General features: G+C 30.3%; 1 protein-coding gene and 1 long non-coding RNA gene across 19 annotated transcripts; both read right to left on the reverse strand.

Annotated features, from left to right (window-relative positions):
* Positions 1 to 4,112: 4,112 nt before the first annotated feature.
* Positions 4,113 to 5,694, reverse strand: LOC127150320 (uncharacterized). Its single transcript, XR_007822551.1, has 3 exons — positions 5,079 to 5,694; positions 4,811 to 4,833; positions 4,113 to 4,415 (listed from the first exon to the last, which is right to left on the reverse strand). It is a non-coding gene; the product is annotated as an uncharacterized LOC127150320 (long non-coding RNA).
* Positions 5,695 to 13,401: 7,707 nt separating this feature from the next.
* Positions 13,402 to 23,990, reverse strand: LOC103493790 (probable alpha-amylase 2). 18 transcript variants are annotated; one of them, XR_007822557.1, is made up of 17 exons: positions 23,776 to 23,983; positions 23,312 to 23,523; positions 23,089 to 23,171; positions 22,918 to 22,951; positions 22,506 to 22,543; positions 22,096 to 22,222; positions 21,786 to 22,012; positions 21,560 to 21,705; positions 21,209 to 21,321; positions 20,966 to 21,078; positions 20,528 to 20,650; positions 19,743 to 19,778; positions 19,154 to 19,252; positions 18,871 to 19,060; positions 16,801 to 16,898; positions 16,645 to 16,694; positions 13,402 to 15,142 (listed from the first exon to the last, which is right to left on the reverse strand). XR_007822557.1 is itself a non-coding variant. In XM_051087786.1 (15 exons), exons 2-14 carry the CDS (start codon positions 23,319 to 23,321, stop codon positions 18,872 to 18,874), a joined length of 1,338 nt encoding a protein of 445 aa, XP_050943743.1. In that variant the 5' UTR covers positions 23,322 to 23,523; positions 23,776 to 23,983; the 3' UTR covers positions 16,551 to 16,898; position 18,871. The 18 variants fall into 18 exon arrangements, 11 of the variants coding, with proteins under 11 accessions (XP_050943743.1, XP_050943742.1, XP_016901348.1 ...); XR_007822555.1 differs by having other exon boundaries at positions 16,801 to 16,913; XR_001763191.2 differs by having other exon boundaries at positions 16,645 to 16,738; positions 16,801 to 16,913.
* Positions 23,991 to 24,244: the final 254 nt, after the last annotated feature.

Genomic DNA, 24,244 nt, shown 5'->3' on the forward strand with positions numbered 1-24,244 from the left:
AACTATTTTGGTCCTTAATTTACTTTAGTTTTAACAAATTAACTTCCATTGACTTGACCATGATTTTAATTTAAATAAATTAGAAATAAACATTTACAAAAATAGCAAAATCCAAGTACTTAGTTTTTTTCTTCTTTGATATATGAATTAAAATAGATATTTTAAAAGTTCACAGATTAGTCATCATCTCATCGAACTTTTAAATTTTTTAAACATAATTTGAAGCAAAACTAAAACGTCGAAGGAAAAGAAAAAGAAAAACTACCCTATAGATTAGGGCATCCACTCATTGAGGATGCTCTTCCAACCAAACACTGTATAAGTGTTGGACATTCTTACCTCATAACCCAAACAATATGCCATGTAGAATATTCATTTTCAAATATTCCATGTAAGACATTTCTTTATGTTTGTTATAATATGGGCCACACTTGAGTTCCTTTGATTCTTCTTTCTTTAGAATTCTGTTTATTTTGCTTTCACGGTTTATACAAGTAAAGATACCAGAGGTTAGGATCAACGTGTACTTTTAAGTAGGAGAATTGTATCTATTGGTCTCACCATGTCTCTCGAATCAAGATAGGAGGTGGTCTAGGAGGGGCGTGTCGAGACATTTTTTTATGAAAAGCGTGGATATCTTAAAAAAAAAAAAAAAAAAACGTTCCACTCTAGCCAAAATAAAGTATATCTTAATTGACGTCAAATTAGCACAACTTTAAAGTTTGATCAACTACACTATGTTATAAAAAACAACTTTGGACAGATGATTATAGCTTTTGTAAAACTCCCCATCACTTACTACAATAGAAGAAATGTTTTTCGAACCTTTTTTCTTTTTATCAATGTTTGAGTACAAAATATGGTTTTTTTTTTCCATTCCGTAAAGTTAATTTAGCTTAACAATAATTGACGTGATCTTCTATTTTTCAAGTAGGAGGTTATCCTCATTGGTGATTAACTTTTCTTTTTACAAATATTTTTTTCTTAATTTTTTAATATTTCTATTTATCTCTATATTTTTAGAAAGTAACCATTTACCTTTTCCCCTTTAGTTGGCAAGAAGTTATTCCTATACCTTTAATTATACGACTATTTAGTTTACAAGTCAATAAAAGCATAACTTGAGTGACATAAGATACGAACTATAACTATTAATCAAGAGAGGTATGAGATTCAAATTCTATGTCCCACATATTGTTGTATCTAAAAAAAACTATTTAATCTATACATTTTAATCCGTAACAATCTAATCATTATAACACCGATTGATTTAAAAGTCTAAGTTAACAAGTGAAGACAAAGTTAATGTTATATCATTCAACATTATATATTAGAATTTGTAATGTTTTTAGTCGGACTTAATAAAAAAAATTCAGATACGTTGATCCAAAAAACTTATTATAAATCAAGTGTATAACGTTATAAGTGCCAAATCTCATTCAACACACAGTAGAAAGTGAAATTTAATTTTGCTGAAATATTTTGTGACTATGGAGACTGAACTATTACCGTTAATTCAATGATTAAATTAAAATGCAAACACTAATAATTAAAAACTAATTTTTTAAAGTAATTTATTGCTTTAAAGTAAGGATGATCATTTGTCGGCCGAAATCAGTTTTTCAACCTAATTACCACCGGACCAATTATAATCAGTTTAATAAATATTCAAAACAATTTCAATTATCAATGAGTAAATGCTAATCGATCGGTTTAACACTAATACATATATTTTGAAATTGATTTTGATTTGATCGATCAATTCAATTTTTCGATTTATCATATTTACCGGTACTGTTTTTAACTTATTTCTTCTCCCTTTTACTAGTAAGAAGGTTGGTGGTGGACTCCCAAAAAACAGAAAGAAATAAAGAAAGAAAAGAATCACGACGTCCAATCGTACTCACTTTCATCCTCTTTATTAAAAACAATAAAACTTTATGTGGTTAACATAAAATTAACAATTGACTTTCAAATCTTAAAAAATGAATCAACTACTTTATTAATTTATCCAAACTTAAGAGAAGTGAATTCAAAAACACCCTCTTTCTTTTATTGAAAAATTATTATAAATTGCAAAACTATGTTAAAAAAAATTATCAAATATAAAGAGATTTTATATTTTACTAACACTTATAAAACTACCATTAAAATTTTACTATATTTCGTAAATATTTTAGTTTATTTTACTATATTAGAAAATACACATTTATTTTTTTGGATAAGTTGTTGTGCTCTGAATATAAACAAGAGCCTAGCTCGATTGGTATATTTAGAGATCAAATCCCCTCAAAGGTGCATTTGAAAAAAATGCTTATTTTTTTTAACTTTTAGATTAGATAACAGAGAACAGCCACGAATTATTTTCTTTATTATTTTGTCATTGCATATAGTTTCTTTGTTTTGGGCTTTTATTGTGAAAGCCCATACGTCAGTTTTGAACTTTTGATATGTGCTCTAACCATCTTTAAGATAAATTGGCCCACAAATTGCATTCGGCAATTAGGGTTTGTGATATCAAAGTTTTTTTTCTTTTTTTTTCTCAATTTTCTTAAATGAGTTGTTAACTCTGAAGATAAACTTAATTATATATCATTAACAAAATTTGGTTTTAATAAAAATATAAAAAATAAAACTATTTGTTATATTTTGTAAACAGTTCCAATGTTTTTCTAAAAAAAAAAAAATTACTTTTAAAATATTCAAATCCTACATTTGAAAACCTTTAGAGTGTTATTGATATCAGACCTTTGGTATGATACCATCTTAAATCACAAATCCGGCTAATATTAGCTTAAGTGTATGGGTGAAGAAAAATTTATTTATGAAAATTCACGTTTGTTTTAAACTCTCAATTTGTGTTCGAGAGAGAAAAAAAAAAGTAAATATCACTTTCCACTCAAAAGTCAACCTATTTGAAAATTAGCCATTTGTAAGAATCAATAATTGTAGAGTGCTCCTTCACTGAGGTGTTCTAAATAGGCATGGGGGAAGTTCTAGCAATAATAGGCTTTTCACAAAACACCCATTGCTAATATGCTATAAAAGATCATATTGGAAAGAAAATTGTTATTTAAATTTGTATAAGAAAAAGGTTAGAAAAGAAATTAAATTGAATTAAAATTAAAGATAAGAGGCTGAAAATGGATGGTGATTCAGTCCCAACAAAGTATACATTTTATGAATAGATAATTTAAAATATTTAGTATTAATTAGATTTTGAAAATGTAGTTTAGAAAAAGTACTTTTTTAAGTTAAATAAATTGACTTTTACCAACCACTTAAAATAGTTGAAAACTTTTTATAATCACTTTTTAACATGTACACAAACAAAGTCAAAGGCCTAACTATGTATGAAATTAAAAGGAAAAGAAAATTAGCATTGAGAATTAAGATGCTCTCATTCTACTTTCTTTTCTCACTAATTCCTTTATTATTCAATCTTCATAAATTTTGCAAACACTCATGCAAGAAAATTTAATAAATAAAAATCCATTTAATAACCATTTTGCTTTAATAAGAAGAAAATATCCTTAATATTTTCTTCCTTTTTCACTATTGATAAGATATATTAACAAGAAAAAACCAAAAGATATTTCTATCGACTTAATTTATAGACAAATAATATAATTACCAAATAGAATGTTATCTATAATATTTTAGTATAAGACACGGGAATTTAAATTTAAGAATTCTCTAAATTAATCGAATACAAGTAAATTCAATGTCATAAAACAAACTACACTCAACTTCCTAAACTATAAGCAATACATCCACAAGTTTAGAAATTCAAAAAACATCCTTTATTAATGCTATATAGAAACACATAAAACATATCATCAATTTAGTCGGATATCGATAGAAAAATAAAACTTACAATATCCATAACTTAACTTAAAGATCCATAAGATATCCATCGAAAACAACAATGATATTTCTAAATTTCTACGTAATTGATTCAAAGCTCAAACACTTGGCCATAAGTTTGAAAAGAAAATCAACATTGGACACAGTTAGGATTGCTTTAGGGGCCAGTAAATAATAAAATTTTGAAAAGCTAAATTGGTAATGCTAAAGTAAAAAGGTTAAAAAGTAAAAAGTTAAAAAGACAATTGAGATTTGAAAAAGTAATAATAATAATAAATTAGAGAGAGAATACATTCCATTCCATTCCCCTACGACTGTGAAAAGGGCAGAGAATTATAAGGGCAAACCCTAGGTAGCTCCAAAGCTTGAAGAAGATCATATCAGATCTTCAAAAGGCTCAAATTCCAATACCAAAAACACACAAAACTCCATTATTATTATTATTATTATTATTATTTTTTAAACAAAACTCTTTTACTGTTTTCTCCGCCGCCGTGGAGAACTCACGCGCCGCCGGACGAATGGGTAAATAATGGAAGCATCTTCGGCTGGCATCAAAGTAAAAGAAAAGCTTAAACTCTTTTGTCAGTGGACAATGATGAGGGGCTGCGTCGTAGTATTCAAGGCTTGGGAAATTGAGTAAAAATTAGATTGATTTTTATAAAATAACTTACGAACAAATTGATTTAACCAAACACAATGATAATAATAATTAAAGCAAAGATCTTAAAGTGAAATTAGACAAAGCATGCATGAAGGCCATGAACATACTGATGATCTGAAAAAAAAATTAAAATAAAATCTAAAATAATTATTTGTTGACCTTATGATAACAAATCATTCTGAAAATTTTATTCCTTTTACAAGAAATCAGTGGCAAAAAGTTTATTTTGTAGACTAACAGTGAATATTTTTTCATCTAAAAAAAACCTACATAATATACCTTCATCATTTTGGCCCCATAAGCTGCAAAAAATAAAAAGAAACAATCACTTCATTTTTTTCTACACAACTTTTTTCACTCACTCATGAAAGAAATCTAAGAGATTTTGAGATTTGGGATTTGACCCAAATGTTTCTTCAAACCTAGTAAGCCTTGATTGAAACTTTTAGGGTTTTCTTTCACTTCTCCCAAGAAAACCCTAAAAATTTCTTTAGTTTAGGAATTTCTTTCTAAAAAGAAGAAGAGTGTGAGAGAGATGAAATCAAACCTGAGAAAGAAAGGAACCTCTCCATGATAGTGAGCTGAGGAAAAACAGCATGATGAGAAAATTTTCAGAGAACATTGAACAAATAAAAAGAAAATGATATAATGATGTTAAATATTTGGCTTAGAAATTGTATATATTTTCTCATCAGAAAGAACTAAAAAATGAAAGATGATGAAAGAGAAGAGGCATCATGAGGGTTGTAACAAAGAGAATCCAACAGAACTCAGTTGGCAGTATGCCCACCTCCCCCTATATTATAAATAAATTTTCTTTATAAAAAAAAAAAAAAAAAACAAAAACCAAAAAATTTGAATAAAAAGATTTGAAGAAAGGAGGGGAGGTGGACAGAATGCCAATAAACTCTATTGGGAAATCCTTTGCTAAAACAAAACCCACATGAAATTAGGTCTTCAAATCATTTGATTTTCCCTTGAATAAACTTCAAATTTTCAACAAGAAACCACCATGGAAGTGATCTTATAAGAAACCAAACAAGAAAAAGTCCTAAAAAAGAGAGAAAAAAGGAAATGAGAGAATGAATATAGGGAAAACGAAGAAGATAGGAGGGTTGTATTTAAGATGGAAAAAAGAAGTGAATAAACAGTAAGTAATTAAGAGAGAGAGAGATACAAAGAAAAAAAGAAAGAGAGTTATTAATTAAGATGACAGAGATGCATGAGGGATGAGAGAGAAGTGTTTTTTCTTTTTTTTCTTTTTTCTTTTTTTCATTGGTGGCTTTGGGGTGCAAATTGCAAAAAAAATTAGAAGAGGGATCAAAGAAATAATGATGAGAAGGGTTTTTTGTTTTTGGTCACTTTTCTGAAAATATATTACCTTCTTTCTTTGCTCCATCAATCTGTCTTTTCTTTCTCCCATTGCTATTTTTTATTTTATTTTTTTGCTCAAATCTCAATTGCTTTGTTCAACTAAATTATTAAGTCCACTACCCACTTCTTCCCAAATAGTAATTAACAACCACTTTTGTTTCATCTATTAAAACCCTAACTAGGATTTTCTTCTTTAATTATTATTTACTTTTTATTATTACTACTCTACATTATTTGTTGGGGTTGTTGTTCATGTTTCTACTCTAGGAGTGTTAAGATTTATGTTATAGTTTGAGGTTTTGAAAAAAAGAAAAATTAACCCACGGTAATTAAGTTTGTATAAAGATTAAACCTATTTACTCAAGATCGGTGTATGCTTTTTTATTGAAGTTTATGAATTTCACTATACATCGATCCAATTTCGTTTATGAAAAATTGGGGTTTGTCGATTCAATCATTTCCATTAAATTTAATTTTTCATTAGGTATTTTGCTTGAGATCGAGTAAATTAAAGATGATGAATTAGTATATATGAGTATACTTTTGAATTTGTATCTAATACAATTCTTTACTTTAAAAAGTGTGTATTTTCAAAATTTAGAAGTTCAAAATGCTCTTTGAAAGGCAAACCAAAAGTTCAATAATATGTTTGGATTTATGATTGAATTAGTAATTTAACATTTAAATGGGTAATATATAAATGTTTTTTATTTACGGTTTCATTAGAAAAAAAAAACTTCTAAAACTTTTACAAACTCGTTTATAATGGTGTTTGTTTATTTTGATCAATATCGTACTTTCAAATATGATTGAGTTTAGTTTCTAATTTATATACTTTTAAGACATTTTTTTAAGTGTTTTTACTTTTTAACTTTAGTTCACATTTTTTTTTTGTCTATATACACATTTAAAATGTTCATTTTACACTCCTACTTTCAAGTTTGATAGTATCTGTATCCAAAATGAAAACAAACAATGAATGTCTCATTCAATAACTATCGTCCTTTTCGTTATTGGTTTATGAAAATTAAACCTCTTTCCTCCGTATTTCTTATAATAATTAGATCTTTTACTCTTTCTTCCTCAAATATATATAAAAACAATAATGATACAATTTTAAATCTATAACGATTAATGTATTAAAATACATCATTAAAAAACCGTAAAACAATTAAAATATTTACAACCATCAAAATTGAAACATTAACTTTAAATCATTACAAAAACAGCCATTTTCACACCGTAACAAGCTCTAATGATTGGTTTTAAAAATATACAAACTAAAAATTAAAAAATACGATACCAAAAATAAATATTTTAAAAGTAAAACTATATAAAACCTAAAAACTATATATATATAAAAAGAAAAAGAAAATAGGGGTTTTGGTTATAGAGGAGAGGAGTTGAAGAAATGATGAGAATGAAAAGAAGGGTTCATATCCCTCCGCGCCTCATAAATGGTTTTTTTCAACGGTTGTTTTGTTTGTGTCAAAAAAACAAATTATTAACTTCACACACCAAACTCACAATAATCTCACATCTTTCTTTCTTTCTTTCTTTGATCTAATTCTATATATACAGATTACTTACTTTCTACTTTCTATACTTTGTGCAAAAAAAGAAAAACCACTTTTTACACGAAACCATTTTCATAATTGGCTAATGGAATGAATGAAATGAGAACACATCCTACCTCTTTTCCTTTTATTAGGGTTTTCATCATTGGAGGAGCACTCTCATCTACGTTATATAATACAAACCTTTTTCATATTTGCTGGCTGACCATTATTTATTCTATATAACATATAAAACAACACTAAATTTTGTCTTTAAATCACATGAATTTCTTGTTTTATTTTTCTTTTATTGTTAATAATTAAGCTTTTCTATATATGATTTAAGTTCATTCATTTGACTTTATTACCCCTAAACTTGCTCTTGGTTAAAAATATTAATTAGGTTTATTGACTTCAAACTTCCTAATCTCACTTATATATATATATGAAGGTCGTGTGTCATCTTTATCGAAATAATTATGTACTTAGATTGAGTTGTTTAATTTTTAAGGATTATAAATATTAGGAATACATCAAAAGAATATTAAAAAAAATTTAAATGATATTTTGAGAAAAGTCAAACCACCACGAACTTTTGTCAAAAAAACTCGTGTTTTTCTTTAGGTTTTGTTCATAGAGAAAGTAAATTAAAATGCGAGAAAAAACTATCTTGTTTTGAAAAGGTACTTCAAACTAAAGAAAACTTGTTGTTTTTTTTTTTTTTTTATCGTTGCTCGAGATTCGCTAGAAAATGTCAACCCTCCACCACTACAAAATCATGAGTATAACACTATTACAAAAATTCGAAGTTTTATCAAGAAAAATCAAATGTTATATTATAGACTTAAATTCTAACTAAAAATTGTTAGGACAACAAGTTATCTGAATATCTCCACAATGGTATAATATTGTCCAGTTTAGATATACACACCATCATGACTTTGCTTTTTGTATCATCCCAAAAGGCCTCATAAACGATGTGGGACTACGGATTCACAAAAATTAAATGTTTTTTTTTTTTTTTTCTGATTTCAGTGTTGTAAAAATTTCAAAGCTATTGACAAATAAAGTGTCATTAAAACATTTCCAAAGAGACCATCAAGTACGTGTCAACATAAGTTGCAAAATGTCTGACTATTGGAAAGAACAATATATATATATATAGTGCTAAAGGACGTAATACTTTATTATTGTTCCATTCAAATTGAATCAGTAAGTTAACGAGAACGAAAAGAAGAAGAAGAAGAAAATAAAAAACATTGATGATATTGATTATGCACCTTTAATCAACGTTTTTTTCAGTCAAAATAGGGCAGGTTTTTCAACATTCAAACTAAATGTGTTAAATACTTTATGAATAATTAGAATTTAATGGTCCATGGAAAAATAATAAAAACGTTCATACCCACAATCAATAGCAGTATTGATTTTTAATATCAAATGCACAATATTTTAATTTGCAATAGTATCAATTGGACAAGTGATGGTAGGAGGTAACATTTTTATTAATTAAAATATACTTTCTATCTTAAAAATTTGAGTTTTGTTCCATTTTTAGTTCTCGTACATTAATAAATATAAAATTAAATTCTCAAGGTTAAATTTCATCTTTGCAAAAGTTGCATTAAATAACAAAAAGTTTTCAATAACAAACAAGAAAAATACAATAACTAAAATTAATAAAACTTGAAAAAAAAAAAAAAACCACAATGACATTTTTAACCTATTCTACCATTAACAACATAAGGATATATATTTTTAACAACAATTAGGTAGGTTTTAATATAAAGTCGCAACGTTGCATTTTTCGGCATATATTTTCATTGAAATTAGAGGAGAAATCGATGTTTTAGTTATATCATAAGAAATTCAAGAAACATACAAAAGAGAAACAAAAAGTAACAAAATGTCATCGACGTAAATAATAAACCGTAAAATATTAACCTAATTATTTATTTTATCATAATTTTATTTTCATAAATATGGATCAAATGAAAATTAAAGATAATAGCAAATATAACAATTAGATTCAAAATAAGTAAGTATATAATAACATTTTAAAAAATTTACAAATATAGTAAAATCTATCCAAAGTCTATCACTACTGATAAACCATGTTGTAAATATTGGTTTATCACTTATAGATTAAGACCAAATAGTCTATCAGTAATAGAAGTCTATCACCATTAATAGATTTTGACATATTTATAATTTTTTAAAAATATTGGTATATCCTAAATTATTATTTTTAAAATTATGATTATATTATTATAAGGATTAAAATATGGGTAAGAATAAGAAATTGAAAATAGGTGTATTTGTTGAGGAGGAAATAGAAATAGAAATAGGAATAGGTCAAAGAGAGAATGATTGATAAATAGATTAAGTAAAAAGGAGAGGAAAAGTAGGGAATATGTTTTGGTTTTGAATGAGAGACGATGGGAAGAAGAAATAGGGAAAGAGAGGAAGTCGGTGTTTTGTGTTGGGTGGGACCCTCACTTTGTGTGTGTTTTTTTTCTTTTCCTTTTTTAATATTATTATTTATTAGGTCCGTTTCACAAAGCATTTTCAAAACTGCAATTTCCCCCTTCTTCTTCTTCTTCTTCTTCTTCTTCTTCTGTTCTGACTTCCTTCCTTCGTGTTTTCATTTCACATACAACAAAAGGGAGAATATCGAAGAACCAAACTCTCTCTCTCTCTCTCTCTCTCTTATTATAATAATAAAAACTATATGGGACTTGTTATAATTATTACAACTGTAAAAGTATTTATTTTTTACCCACTAAAGTTTACTTTTATTTTCTTTTTCACTTACTGTATACATAGGAATTAATTTTTTTATAAATTATAAGGTAATTTATAGATATAAAAAAATAAAATAATAGTTTAGTTAATTTCAATCTCCATATTAACAACACGTTTATAAGTTTTTTTAAAAAAATTAAAATATCTTTAGTTTAAATCTTAAATTTAGTATTTCAAAGTTAATTTTTTTCGAAATAGATCATTAAACGATTGTAAAAAACTTTCGTGCAATAAAATATATTTTAAAAGAGTTTAACAAAAACTAGCATCGGAGACTAAATTGAAAATTTATTTAAAATATAAAGATTAAAATTAGATATTAACTAAAATTGAACGACTCGAACTATAGGAACAATTACAAGGATGGTATCGAAGCATGCACTAACTAATACATAATCAAACAAAGCTAATGCAAATCCAAAACTTGAGTAATGACAATGAAATGTGGCTAGAACGAACCAAACGAACAACTAAACTAATAGTAATGATCCTATCGAAATCACAAAGTATTCCACCCATAAAAACTGGCAATTATAAACCCTTAACCACTGGTCTGAAAAAAGGAACAATTTTGGAGTCCCACTCATGAATTATAAGAAGTCCAATTCATTATACTCTAAAAGATATCTGTTTTATAGCACTGTGTACATTACAAATAAGGAAACCAAAATTAAAACCCTACCCCTACTGCCACTGTTGAAAATAAAGGCATGAGCATGACATGCACAAATATATTAAAACCACAATCAAGTTGATTTGAAAATGAGAAACTAAAGAAAACAAAAAAGAGTAAATAAACAGAGTTAAATATCAATTCATATCTTAAACCGTCAACTTTTATGCATATACCAATTTAAATACTCAATTTTCATAAGTACACACTGATCAAGTGTTTAAATCGACACATTGTTATGTTAATGATCTACATCTAAGTAGCACAAACACGGATACAAGAAACGAATACAACATGACACGACAAGGACATGTTTAGTAAAAGAAAATTCATAGTTTAAAAGACTTAGCTTGATGTATTTCATACTCAAAAGTTATTATTATTGTCATATATATATATGTATCTTTTTAGTCTACTCGACGAGTGTTCTATGCATGTTTAATATATTAGTGATACTAGTAAGTGTCAGAGTGTTCAAGTGTCGGACTTGAATACTATCTGTCAATGTTTCTTAAGTTTGAATTAATATATTTTTAAGGTGTAAATTAATATTAGTTAAGGATATAAATGGAAAGTTTTAGAGTGAAAAGATAGATTAGAGTCAAAGGTTGAAAAGAAAAGTCTATGTTTCCATGTCCATGAACTTGTAAGGTGAAAGAATTCAAATTTTAGGGTGGGATGGTTAGTTAAAGAAGAGAGAGAGAGAAGGTTAGGAATAGGAATAGGAATAGGAAGGGGCACAGTAAAAGAGAAGTGAAGGGGAGGGTGGGAATGGTCCATTTTGTCGAGTGAAAGGTCATTATCAAAGAGAAGGGAAAGATGGTTTAAAATGAAAAGAAGATAGAAAAGGAAAGGAAAGCAAAAGAAAACAAAAGTCGCACCAATATGTATGAGTGTTGGTGTCTGTGTATGGCTGCATTTATGAAAGCAACCAACATCCTTATATGTTTCTCTCTATATATTTATTATATTGTGAAAAATTTTAAATGGGTTGAAATCTACCACCAACGACTCGCATTGAATTCAGTAGAGTTTCAAAATCAATGGTAAGAGGAATGGAATGGGATGGGTTTTTTCTTTTCTTTATTTCTATGAAATTAATAAATAAAGAGTATTCTGTCTTTGGAATTCGGTTTGGTTTTGTTTTTGTCTGATGTAATAACACAAAGGAAACAGAAGTAATGCAGGGAAGAAATAAAAGAGAGAGAGAGAGAGATGTGCTGTAGTCACTGACACAAGCCATGATTGAATCACGGGGACGAAGGAGGGAGAGAGGATCCCCCAAATCAACAATTCTTTTCCGAGGATGCCTACCGGTATACGTCCGAATCCATCTTTCCATCAACATACCTATTAAATTAAGAATGATCGATCTAGTAAATGTTCGAATCTTTCCGACTATTGAATAGTAAGAATCAATTGATCGATTTAACTTTTAGTTTTTTTCTTTATTTTTGTAATTTTTTCGATTTGGAAATTTTCAAAGTCGATCCCTTCGTTCTCCGACCGACAGACTTTGGTTTGACGTTTTAGAAAGTTGAATTGATTATTATAGTTATATAATCTAGAAATGTCTACTATTTTGGTGAGTTATAGTAGATTGTATAAATTATTTTAGAAGATAGATAAGAAATGGTAAATACTAAAACAAAGAGGAATTTGAAATACTAATATTGTAATTAATTGTAAGTTATAATAATTACAAACACTAATTGTTAATTGAATTTTGTAAACGAAATGGGTTCTCACCCATTTCACTCGGAAGTTAGGGCCTCAAATAATCTAAGGGAGATGATCATTGATAGACATTGATTTGAAGTGTTGTGTGACATAAGAAAGTAGTCTCTATTTGACCTAAATGGTTAAGAATACGGAATACTAACGATTATTAACCTAGATAATTTTTATAGCTTGCAAAACAGGATGCTAAAATCGTATTTATCATCTAATTTAATGTCGGATACAAATGAACTTTTTAGATTAGGTTGTCACATCAATCTTATGTTTAAATCTAATTATTCTTCTACTAAAACATTTTAAATTTATTAGCAATGAATATGTAAAAAAAGTTTATATTTATTGTTTTAAAATAGTACTCAACGAATTTTAAAAAAAAAAAAATCAAATGCAAACACATCATATGACATATATAAATGTTTTATTTCTCAATCATGCATAATCAATTCAATTTAGGGAATATAAATAACACTTTTTTTTTAATTATACAAACATATACTCATAAATGAAACAATAAAACAAATCGATATGCAACCATATCTATCCAAATAATCGTAACTCGTTGATACATCAATTTTTGTTGAACTCAACAAATACATTAGTTCAAATTATAATCATGTTTCATCTTAAAGAACTTTAGCTCATCAAATCAATTGCACATATTAGATCCACCAAACACCTATATACAAAGTTTCATTAAAAAGAAAATCTTAAAAACTAAAACGACTAACTGAAAATATTATGAACCCGAATACATCTATGGTTTAAAATCGATAGAACAAAAAAACATCGTTATTATTATGATTATATTTGGGATAGCAAATGGGAAATGTGTGGGATTAACCCAAGAGATTCCCTTTCCTCTTGGCTCTTAAGCTTACCCATTGGGTCTCCCAGCAAAGAGGACACTGCCGTATCGTCCCCTTCCAACCTCCCCTATCTTGTCTCAAGATTGCTCCCCAGATCTTCTTATCACCGCCCCCTGATTTTATTCTCTTCCCTCCTTTACTCTATCCTTCCACACTTTTTCCTTTAAATTTCTTCACTACTAAACTAAATAATAATAACACAAATATCAACCACATAAATTAATTCTTATACTCTAAGAAGCACGAACACGGATACGAGATACAAATACGATGGCCACATACCATATTTTAAAAATATAAGACACGAGACAACAAGGACATGTTTATTAAAATGTTCATTTTTAAAATATATATCATTTTTATAGTAAAAGAAAATTCATAGTGAGTGAATTGATGAATTTATATGCTTAAAAAACTTAGCTTGATGTATTCTACGCTTAAAAGTTATTCTTATTGTCATATATCTATATTTTTTGTCTCTGCAACGAGTTTTTTATGCATATCTAATACATACGTTGTACTACTAAGCGTCCAATAGGTATCCACCAAGTGTTAGAGTGTTAACGTGTCAGACTCAAACACGTCATCCAAACTAAAGTATTTGTACTTCTTAGCCTATATCCCCACACACATTTGAAATTACTTTTCACATCTCTCATTCATAGTAACACGAGGGAAGTTTTGTTAAATGAGAAAAAGGAACCAAGAAACAAGAAATAAAGTCAAATGTATTAATATGCCATCTCTTTTTTGTTAAAATACTTTGTCATAAACATTCCTAAAATGCATTTTATACCTTGGTATGATAAATGGTTCCTACAATGTGTTGTTAGATATTGATATCATTAATAAAATGCTAACATGACACCATCGTGAAAAAGAAAAAGGAAAAGTAGAATAAATTCAGCATGAATGGATAGATAAGTAGACAACTACTAATCATGCCACATTCGAATCCCATTACCAAATTAATAAACTATATAGAATCATAGTCGAAAACTGGTAATTATTGATTTTCCTAAAGTTTAATGCCAAAAAGATATATCATATATTGTCATAATTTTAGATCACCTTTTTTTACATAAGGTGGGGATATCAGCGTCTATATCATCCGACTCCAATCATGTAGAGTTGCTTTTAATAATTGATTTATTTATATATTCATTGGAGCTAAAGTTTAATTAGAAGGCATACAATCAATCAACCATATTTTTAAAAAATAATATCTACTTTTCAAAAAAACAAAAAATCAAGAATATTTAAATAATCGTATATATAAAAATAATTCTCAACTACATAAATATATAATAAAACTCTATGCTTTTTCTAAGTCGCTTGTTGTTGGAGGCTAACTAAAGTGATAATATTCCAAAAATTATTATTTATTTTTCAACTTTTTTTTTTTTAATTTTAATACTAAATAATGATTTTTCCCCACCAGATTGTGAATCAAGGCTTGCAAGGATTAAGAAATTTGTTAAGCATCATTGGTGGTAGATGTGAGCATTATTATGTTCTTTCTAGACCAAATCATTGCTAGACTTTGAACATTCAGAGAAAACTCACCAAATTTGAAGAAATACATGAGAAATTTAACCTGCAAATTGAGATTATGCAGTTGGGTTAACAACAAAACTAATTTAGAATCCTACTGATATTTTTGTTGTGTTTTGTTTTTGTTTTCTTTACAAAAAAAAAAAAAAAAATCGAGCTTATGAACCACTTTTTGAAAAATAAGAATTAATTTCTTAAACCATTATGGATTAGTCCAATAGTAAAAGATGAGACATTCTCTAAATAATTAAGAAATCACAAGTATAGTCTAAGATGATTACCTAGTTATCTAAAAACTCATATTTCATAAGTTTTTTCACACGAAATACATAAACTAACTCAAACATTCAATAATATTTCAAACCTAACCTACTTTGAGAGAAGATCGCACCAATTAATATTTCAAACAAACGTTTTGATTTCCATCAATTGAACTTGAAAAAAGAAAGAAGAAAGAAGGCAATTTAAGAATAAAAAACTTGATGAACAAGAAACTACTTTCAACTCTTTTTTTTTTTTTTTGAGAAGAATTACTTTCATGATTGACAATTGACATGCTTTCCGTTTTAGTTTTAGGTTTTTTGCCAAATGTTGAAAAATAATTGTTTTTAACCATTGAAAAAGTACTCTCGAGTTCTCAACACACAATAATTTTGTTTATTTTAGATTATAAATTTATTTATCCCAAAAACTATACGAACTTAAAATTTTAAAATATATTTCTCTATGTAGTCAACTTAAATTGAAGCTTCTAAACTCATAATCATGGAAGGCTAAAGTTTTGAACCTATTTTGGGTGTTTGGATCGAGAGTCTCAGTTTGGATTTAAGTAAATTTGGCTTTAATATATCAAACTTATGTTTGGTTTTGGATTTGTCAAGTTATGAACAAGCTAACGAGATTCAACCGTGCACACTTTTACTTTCTCACATAGTTTTTCAAACTTACACTCCAAAGGCAAAAAGCTTCCTAGACCCTCTGGCTTAGACAATCTTCCTAGACTCTCTCACTGACCATAAATGTTGAATTCGGATCTTCTATACTATGTTTTTAAAATGGAACGAAATTTATTGACATTAATATAGGATCTACAAATATTTATAAAAACAAATTTACAGTATCAACGAAGAAAAGTAATGGTATTCCTATAATACTGGAAAAATTCTTAGTAGATACCCACATGAGTCAAACATTCTAAAATGACCCACTACCCTTCATTTAGTCTAATGTTGATAGGGAAAATATTCATGTGATCTTTACTTGAATTTTTGGAAAGGATTTTCATGTGGTTCGTTCCTAGGGCTGGGGTGCAAAAATTCCAACAACTTCCATGTTCCTTGGGGAAACGTGTATGGCATTTTGTTTGTAGGGACGACCACTAGAAAACTTCACTTACGCATGCTTATAAGCATCTAATTTTCTTTCTCTTTCTTAACTGAAATTCAGGATGGTTGACCAAGACAAGTTGAATTTCATTCAAAGAATCAGGCAGCAAGCAAGCAGTAAAAACCAACAACATTTTGTTATTGTTCAAGTGGGCCTTACACTTTTGTTTACTGCACAGCTCTCGGTGGATACTGGATAGGATTCCCATACTGTTTTCAATGATTGCGAGCCGTTGTGGTTAAAAAGTGGATATCTGCCGTAATGAAAATGTCTCAAAGCCAATTTAATTTTTTTTTTTTTTTTTTTTAACTTTACCTTAGAATCCCCAATTATGGTCCGGCGGTGGACGTCAGAGAGAGGGAGTTCATCGCTGGCTGCTGCATTTGGAGCCTCAAGAAATCTACTTTATAATCCTGCACGAAGAGAATCTGAAAAGGCAGTTAGAGAACAAAAGAATGAATGCTTGGTATAAAAAAGTTAAGACTCATTTTGCTGCAATCAGCCATGTTACTGGTAGCTAATATTCTGTCACATGAATGCCAGATTTACTGCTGCTTCAGACAGTAGTTATGTGTTTCTGAATTAAAAAAAATCATAATTTCCAATAGATATATGGAAAGTGCTAGTGCTGATGCCGGTAGATGAATCATGAATATTTACTAGTCAAATTTATAAAAGCAAACTATCTACTGTGATTAATTGGTACCCCTTGAGAATAAATTAATCAGCCTATCAAATAATCAAGTGGCAGGTAAAACAAAGTTGTCCAAGTTTGACGACATGGGCAAAGGTAGCGTCCACACAGGACAAGGTTACATAACTCAAGAAATTATAGAGATTCACTGTTGATAAACATGATAATGGCCCAACTAATACATACATATACGAGATGAAGGTCAAGATTAAGGGAAGCCGTGGAAGGGTTGCGTTGTTCTGTGTATCTTTTGGAGTTTCAAAGCAAAAATGATGAGGGGATTGACCGTTGTATTGTGATGGCGATGCTTTGTCGTCTCTTCCCTACTCTTCTGCCATGTGGCACACACTTTAAGAATCAAGAGAACAAACAGATTAGTTCGACTCCATTTAGTCAGATGCCGAGACTAACCTTTTGGAATATCTGATATATCATAACCAACTATCGAACAAACTGAAATTGAATTGAATCAACCTACTAAATAAAACTGAGCCGATCAAACTATGGTGATTTTTCATCTTGCTATGCCTAAACTCTGTCCCTACTTTTCCAACCAATCTACATACCAAATTTAATTTAAAGTTCTAATACCGTGGACTCCCTATCCAGAGCTTCGCACATTCAAACTAACTTCATCAGTACTTTTCCTCCATGCCTTAAGATTTATCCAAAGAATCAATGATTGCTCAACCTTACGCCCACATAAAGACATCAGTGTCTATATAGCGTAGTGAGTAGAAACTTGATGAAGGGAAGGCCTACATAGGATAAGAAATGAACCCTAAAAAGGACTGGACGGACTTTTTGAGGTATCGATGAAACGACACCAAGTGCTCAATACCCTGGAATTCTACTTCATTTCAAAATTTATGATAGAATGGCCCATGGAGATTATATTATACTAATTGAAAGTTTTAAACATTACCTTCATGTTTGTAGTTTAGGACAATTTTTTTTATAAACAAAATATTTGAATATGATTTGACTATATTATTTGGTTTAGAAAATAAAAAGAAAAAGTAAATTTCGGATTATAGTTCCCGAACAAGAATAAGACAACCTTTCTAAGGATGTGTAACTCCTCAAATTTCTTCATAGCTCAATTCCACAAACCATCCCAATCTCGTAGAGGACTTCAAAGTGCTTCCTTTTCATTATATTCCAATTCTAAGTTCATAAATCATTGTAATCCAAGTAGTAAACATCTCCATGACAACGAGCTTTAGTAACGTTATTGAACAATTTCATAATGAGCACCATTTTACCATCTTGAACTTAATCAAAAGCACAGATGAATCTGTAAATAAAAACATATTACGTATCCACATAATTCAAATTATGAATAACTATCTACCAAGTTCCAACTATCCAAGTACATCAAACTTTGTTCGAGAGGCATTCCACCATATATAGCACTCAAAGCTCCAAATGGGGAAGGTTAGTTTGCTTGAAGAAAACAATCATTTCTATTAACAGAATTAACCGTACGATGTATTTAAAAATCACACAGTAGACAGTAATATAAGCGATGTGATTTAATCTAGACTATATGAAAATACATTTCATCCACAGTGATTTTATTTATGATACATACTTTGAGTAGCCAACTTGATACGAAAATTTATAGTTTACACAGGTAGCCCCGATGGCACAAAAAGGAAACATGGGGAAAGCAGGTAAATTTTCCAAACCTTATTTCTGCCACACTGCATATCTGCATCCATAGGTTGCAAGAGTCCATTCCGTACCAGGACACCAAGAACCATCTCCGATTTTCATGCACAAGTTCTCCCCAATTATTGCAGAATAAAGATCTGATCGTGCCTCGAGGATCTTCACAGATGACCGACTGTTGATGTCTTGATGTTTTCGAATGTCTATCTGCAAGAAAAATAAAATTTTAAGTACTATGAGAAGTTTGCTTGAATAGAAGATAACAAACTCTATTGAAGCATTATTGACTATGCCACATACTAATTTTACTATCTCGTCGTGCACTGAGTCACCCCAATCGTAAAAGTGGTCATAAAATACTGTTGGTATCCCTGGGTGTGTGAGAATATATGCATAGCCCTGCAGGGAATAACCAAAGCTCCAGGAATCAGAAAATAGAAACATGACGGAATTTTTTTTACTGGAAGACAAGTGACGACTCTAGGCCAAGCATAAAAGTAATTATAAAGCTCTTTCAACGAAATTCACCCAGAAACATCAAAGATTGATTGCTTAGTATGCTGAACAGTTTTTTTTTTTTTTTCTTTTTTCTTTTTTTAAATTTATACTGAACAGTTATAGCCATAGAATTTGCAGCTAAAAGTAGGAAACTAACTTCAAATGTATAGACAGTCATACATAGGATCAATTGGAACAAACAATTGAAAGCTTCCAAAACACACAGGGAACAATGAGGACCACCTGATGGGGGATAATTAGACTTTACACAACGAATAATTGGACCAAACAATTGAGAGCTTCCAAAAACCACGATGAAGCCACAGCAGCAAGAATAAGACTATAAGCAATAAAGAGATTGCAAATGGAATGATATGCCACACTTGCATACCTCCATGATATGGTTGGCAGGAAAGGGCCAATGGGCCTGCAAGAACAATGGTACGCTGAGGTTAGTGGAGTCACCAACATTCTAATGGTACAATTTCACCTTCTATAAATGTTTCAAGAAAATACATATGAAGAATTATATAGCTCATTTGCCAAGCATGTCGAGTTGCATTAATTGTCATGATCTGCTCAAGTCAATATCTATACTTGAAAGCACACTTGATGCTTGCTTTCAACCTAGGAAAAAAATTTAATTAAGAGTTTCCGAATAATAATCTAAAGCTATCTACTCAATAAGATGCAGAGTTGGATGAAGCCTAGAACTATTTACATTTTAATTAGTTCAATTTGAACAAACCTATATGAAAGAAAGCTTGGCCAATAAATCTCAGTTACATGTTGCAAAAAACACATACGAATCTTACAAAAGATAATAGAAAAATAGAAAAATGGAACAGAGTCCAGTAGCTGTTCTGATGGCATCATATTTGGCCATATAGAAGCCGTGTAGAACAACCAGACATTACAACTTCATTCAGGTATGCATCAATACTTCCTTTCTCCCTTGCTTCCTATGACATTTTCATGTATGGTCTGGTCACACTCAATCCCCAATACAGGGCATGACTTCCAAATACGTGTTGTCAAATATTAATCCAAATAAAAGGACATGGATACGCGGTCAAGTTGAGACAATTTTAAAAGGCACATGCACAATGAGCAATGAAAACAAATGTTGAAATTTGTCAACCAATAATTTCACGAACAGATTTGAAGACATGGTACCTGTGTTGAACCAGTATCATGGTTATCTAAGAATGTCACGGCCCTTGAAGGCCACCATCCCATCACACCGGGTGGCTTTCCTCGACAGTCACACAGACGCCATAATTGTCCTTTAACAGCTTCCTACAAGCAAAATTAATTATACTATGTTTATTACTAAGCAAACAAGGAAACAAATGCATGTTAGTCAAGCAATGTACTAGCAAGAGCAAATATTAACAAAACCCAAACTTCACTTAATAAAGAAGGAGAAAAGAAGCAAATAGAAAGAGTTGTAAAATGTCAAATGTTGTGGATCTACTGATCTAGAGGGGAAAAAACCCATGACATAGCTGTCACTTCATCCTTTCTATTTTAAGTAATTAAGATTTGAGCTCCGTAGTATTACAATTTTTAGGAGGGAAGGAAGTTAGCAATGGCCTCACAAAACACCAATACCTGAAGGACTCCCTTAGTTGTAAAATCAAAAGCAGCTGAAAGTTGTCCTGTGCCATCAATCCAATTTATTATCCGCTGTCTATGTCCATCTGCATTTAGAGCTGTAATCATCACTATGGAACACATGAATTGATAAGACGAACAAAGGATATTATTCACAGACAAGACCATTCAAAAAAACTAAAAATCCTGAAACTTGAAAACATGATTTCAATTTATCAACATAATGCATCATCATGTTACCTTGATTATAGTCCAAGTCATGGCCATTATAATTACAAGAATCCCAATATTCCCCAATAGAAAACATTGGCTTTGCTGCTTCAATATATTCTTTCACGAATTTTGCAGAAAAACTGAGTTAAAGCATCAAAAAAAAAAAAAAAAAGCAGACGGCAAATGTATGTTATAATCCATTGAAGAACTCCTTACAAGAAAAGACAAGCCGAATGTTGAGAAGATGATACAGTGAAATTTTGAAACAGAGGAGGGATCTTGTCATTTTCAGAACAATTTATCCTTGAACCTCTGTAACGCCCCAGCCTCCCCACAATATATTTACACACACACACAAACAGAGAAGGACAATATTACCCCCTTGCAAAATCAAAACGAAAATCCTGAAATCCAACACTACTGCGTAGCCACTTCAGCCATGCTATGATATCTCTACGGACAAAAGGTTGGGTATGATCAATGTTTGGAACCCCATGGAAGTTGTCACCAGTGCTACGATTGCCCTAGAACAGATACCACAGACTAAAGACCAAAGGTTTTCTTATAATTATGAGCTCACTTGGAATTTGTAACAGAAAAATACCAGGCCACCAGAACACGAGGTAACAGCATGCTCATCCCATGGTAATAGTATTCCATCAAAGCGATTATGCATTCCTCCATGTCCTACAACAGTTCCAACACGATGATTGATGACTATGTCAGCCATTGCTCTAACCTTGCACTGCTTCATTTTGAGAAGTAAAGCTTTCAGCATGTCCTCAGAACCGTATGAAGAGTTTAGGGAGTAAAGGTTCTGAGGGAGGTAACCTGAAATTGTGAAGAAAATATTGAGTTATGCACGCATATATGTGAAAGGAACATAAAAATTCAAGTGAATTTGTTCCTTTGACCTTGAGGAGCAATGGAATGAGTTGGAGGAGGCAACCATGCAGAGGTAAATCCACTTTTTGCGATATCATGAACTTTACACTCTAGATTTCCCGACCAATCACATTTATGAGATTCCCAGTTGAATGCCTGTAATTACAATAGAAATTATGGGTGCAAAATTTCTCCCATAAGTTTAGCATGACCTGGAGATTTGATCCAAAACATTGACAGTCCCGAAGTCCTTCCACCTCAAATTCTAGCCGATTTACATTAAAAGAATCAACAACATCGAGCATGAATTTCAAACGGCAAACATTTTTTTCTTTTTCTGTTTCCGAGACTTCGGCTCAATTAAGAGCAAGATAATATTTTCCTTCCTGCTGACCTCTGCTCTAGAGAAAAATCAGAGAGCTGAAATTGTAACCTCTACCTGGAAAAGGATTTCTCTTCCATTGCGTATCACTGCCCCTACAGGTGACCATAAAGAAACACTGAAATTATTAAAACGATAAAATAATTTCAAACAAAAGAAAATTTACGTAGCAGAAATCCAGCTCTGATTTCAAATCCACGTGTTTCAATCCTTTTCATAAACCACAAATTTTATGTAAACTAAAAGCAAATATTGCAACGTACTCACACCTAAGAAGCATATATTTCTTTTCAAATTTCTTATCCCTGAGTCAAATTTTGAGCATCATCAAACATTCTCTTTAGTTAGTTAGACCAAGCAAATGTATTAGAGTTTGAAGTCACTTCCAAGAGAGGTATGATCTTTTGACAAACACTTAAGATCGACGTGAGCATACCATGATGTGAAATTTACAAAGAAAAAACCATACCAGTATCAGTCTGTTCGTAGTTTTCATCGAAAACCTGAATTCCAACATAAATAAGTAATTTGTATATCAGAATCTATATTCTAATTCCGACAAATTTATAACTAAAAGCATATCACACTGATGCAGAAAACTCATCAAGGAAACAATTTCCAAATTAAACAAGAAGCATACATTATCATGGTCACCCATAATACTTGGGAGAAACTTGTGAAAACCTTGTCGTCTTGGTTGCAGAAGATAGGGACGTCCTAGTCCTACAACCAAAATCAAAAAGCATCACAATCTGCAAAGTGTAACCTCATTCATATTGTGTGGTCTTAACTTCATTACCCGTATGGCCACTCGAACAACGAAAAAGAAAATAAGATAACGAGCTAGAATTATAACAGAATACTTAGTGACATGGTGGGACTGGGGACTATTCATGGCTCTAGCTTCATTTTGAGAATCTATTCCTCAATTTCAAACTGGATAAACCACTCACACTTCTTAAAATTGTCCAAAATCAACTTCTAAGTAGCTATGCAGCAGATGCGTTCACAACCTTGACAATACGAATTAATCAGCTGAAATCATAGTTTCAGATTGGCTTGAAGACATTTACAGCTGAAAAATTCAAGAAAGAGATAAGATCAGCTAGCAAGAATCTTCGTATCAGAAAAAATAAAAGAAGAACGCAATTACAACGAAAGATGCTTTGAGAGTGATTCGTCGTGTATACATATTTATTAATGGGAAAATAGCTAAACAACCAAAACGCTTCACTAAGCCATGCGATTAGAATTCCGCATTTGAACGTCGCAAGAACATAAGGCGATCATGAATAAAAGTTACTAAGCAAATAATGAAAAACGTTACCAAGAAGCAATCACTTCGCGGTTCGACGTTCCAGGTTCTGCTGGTTCAGGGAAACGATTTTATCTGTTCGAACCATTTGCAATCAGGCAATTGATCTGCAGCCGCGTGGGCTCGAGATTCTTCGCTAGAGCCAATCGAAGAGGTGTAGGATGTAGACTTCCGTCTCTGATCATTTTGCAATCGCTTAAGCGTTAGGCAACAGTCAGTTTCATGGAATACTAACAATGGGACGTCCGATTGAACGTATGCTAATTGAATCACGATATTGCCCTTTATTTATTTTATTGGTTTAAATCTAAATTTTTGTTTTTATTTTTATAAACTTTGTATCTCATTCTATTTTATCGAACATAATAGTGTGATGTAATTTCGTAGCCTTGTATTAGAGACAATGCTACGTCTCACCTCTTTGAATAGTAAATTGAAGAAAGTGAAATGGTTCGAGTTTCATTGTTTATTCGATTATTAC

The sequence above is a fragment of the Cucumis melo genome, chromosome 7 (assembly GCF_025177605.1).
Source record: "Cucumis melo cultivar AY chromosome 7, USDA_Cmelo_AY_1.0, whole genome shotgun sequence".
NCBI lineage: Eukaryota > Viridiplantae > Streptophyta > Magnoliopsida > Cucurbitales > Cucurbitaceae > Cucumis > Cucumis melo.

Excerpts from the sequence above, each read along its gene's own strand:
- LOC103493790 (XM_051087786.1), bottom strand. Across the intron at positions 22,223-22,505 it reads GAAGAGAAATCCTTTTCCAG|GCATTCAACTGGGAATCTCA; the intron begins GTAGAGGTTACA and ends TTGTAATTACAG. Across the intron at positions 19,253-19,742 it reads CTGCCAACCATATCATGGAG|GGCTATGCATATATTCTCAC; the intron begins GTATGCAAGTGT and ends TATTCCCTGCAG.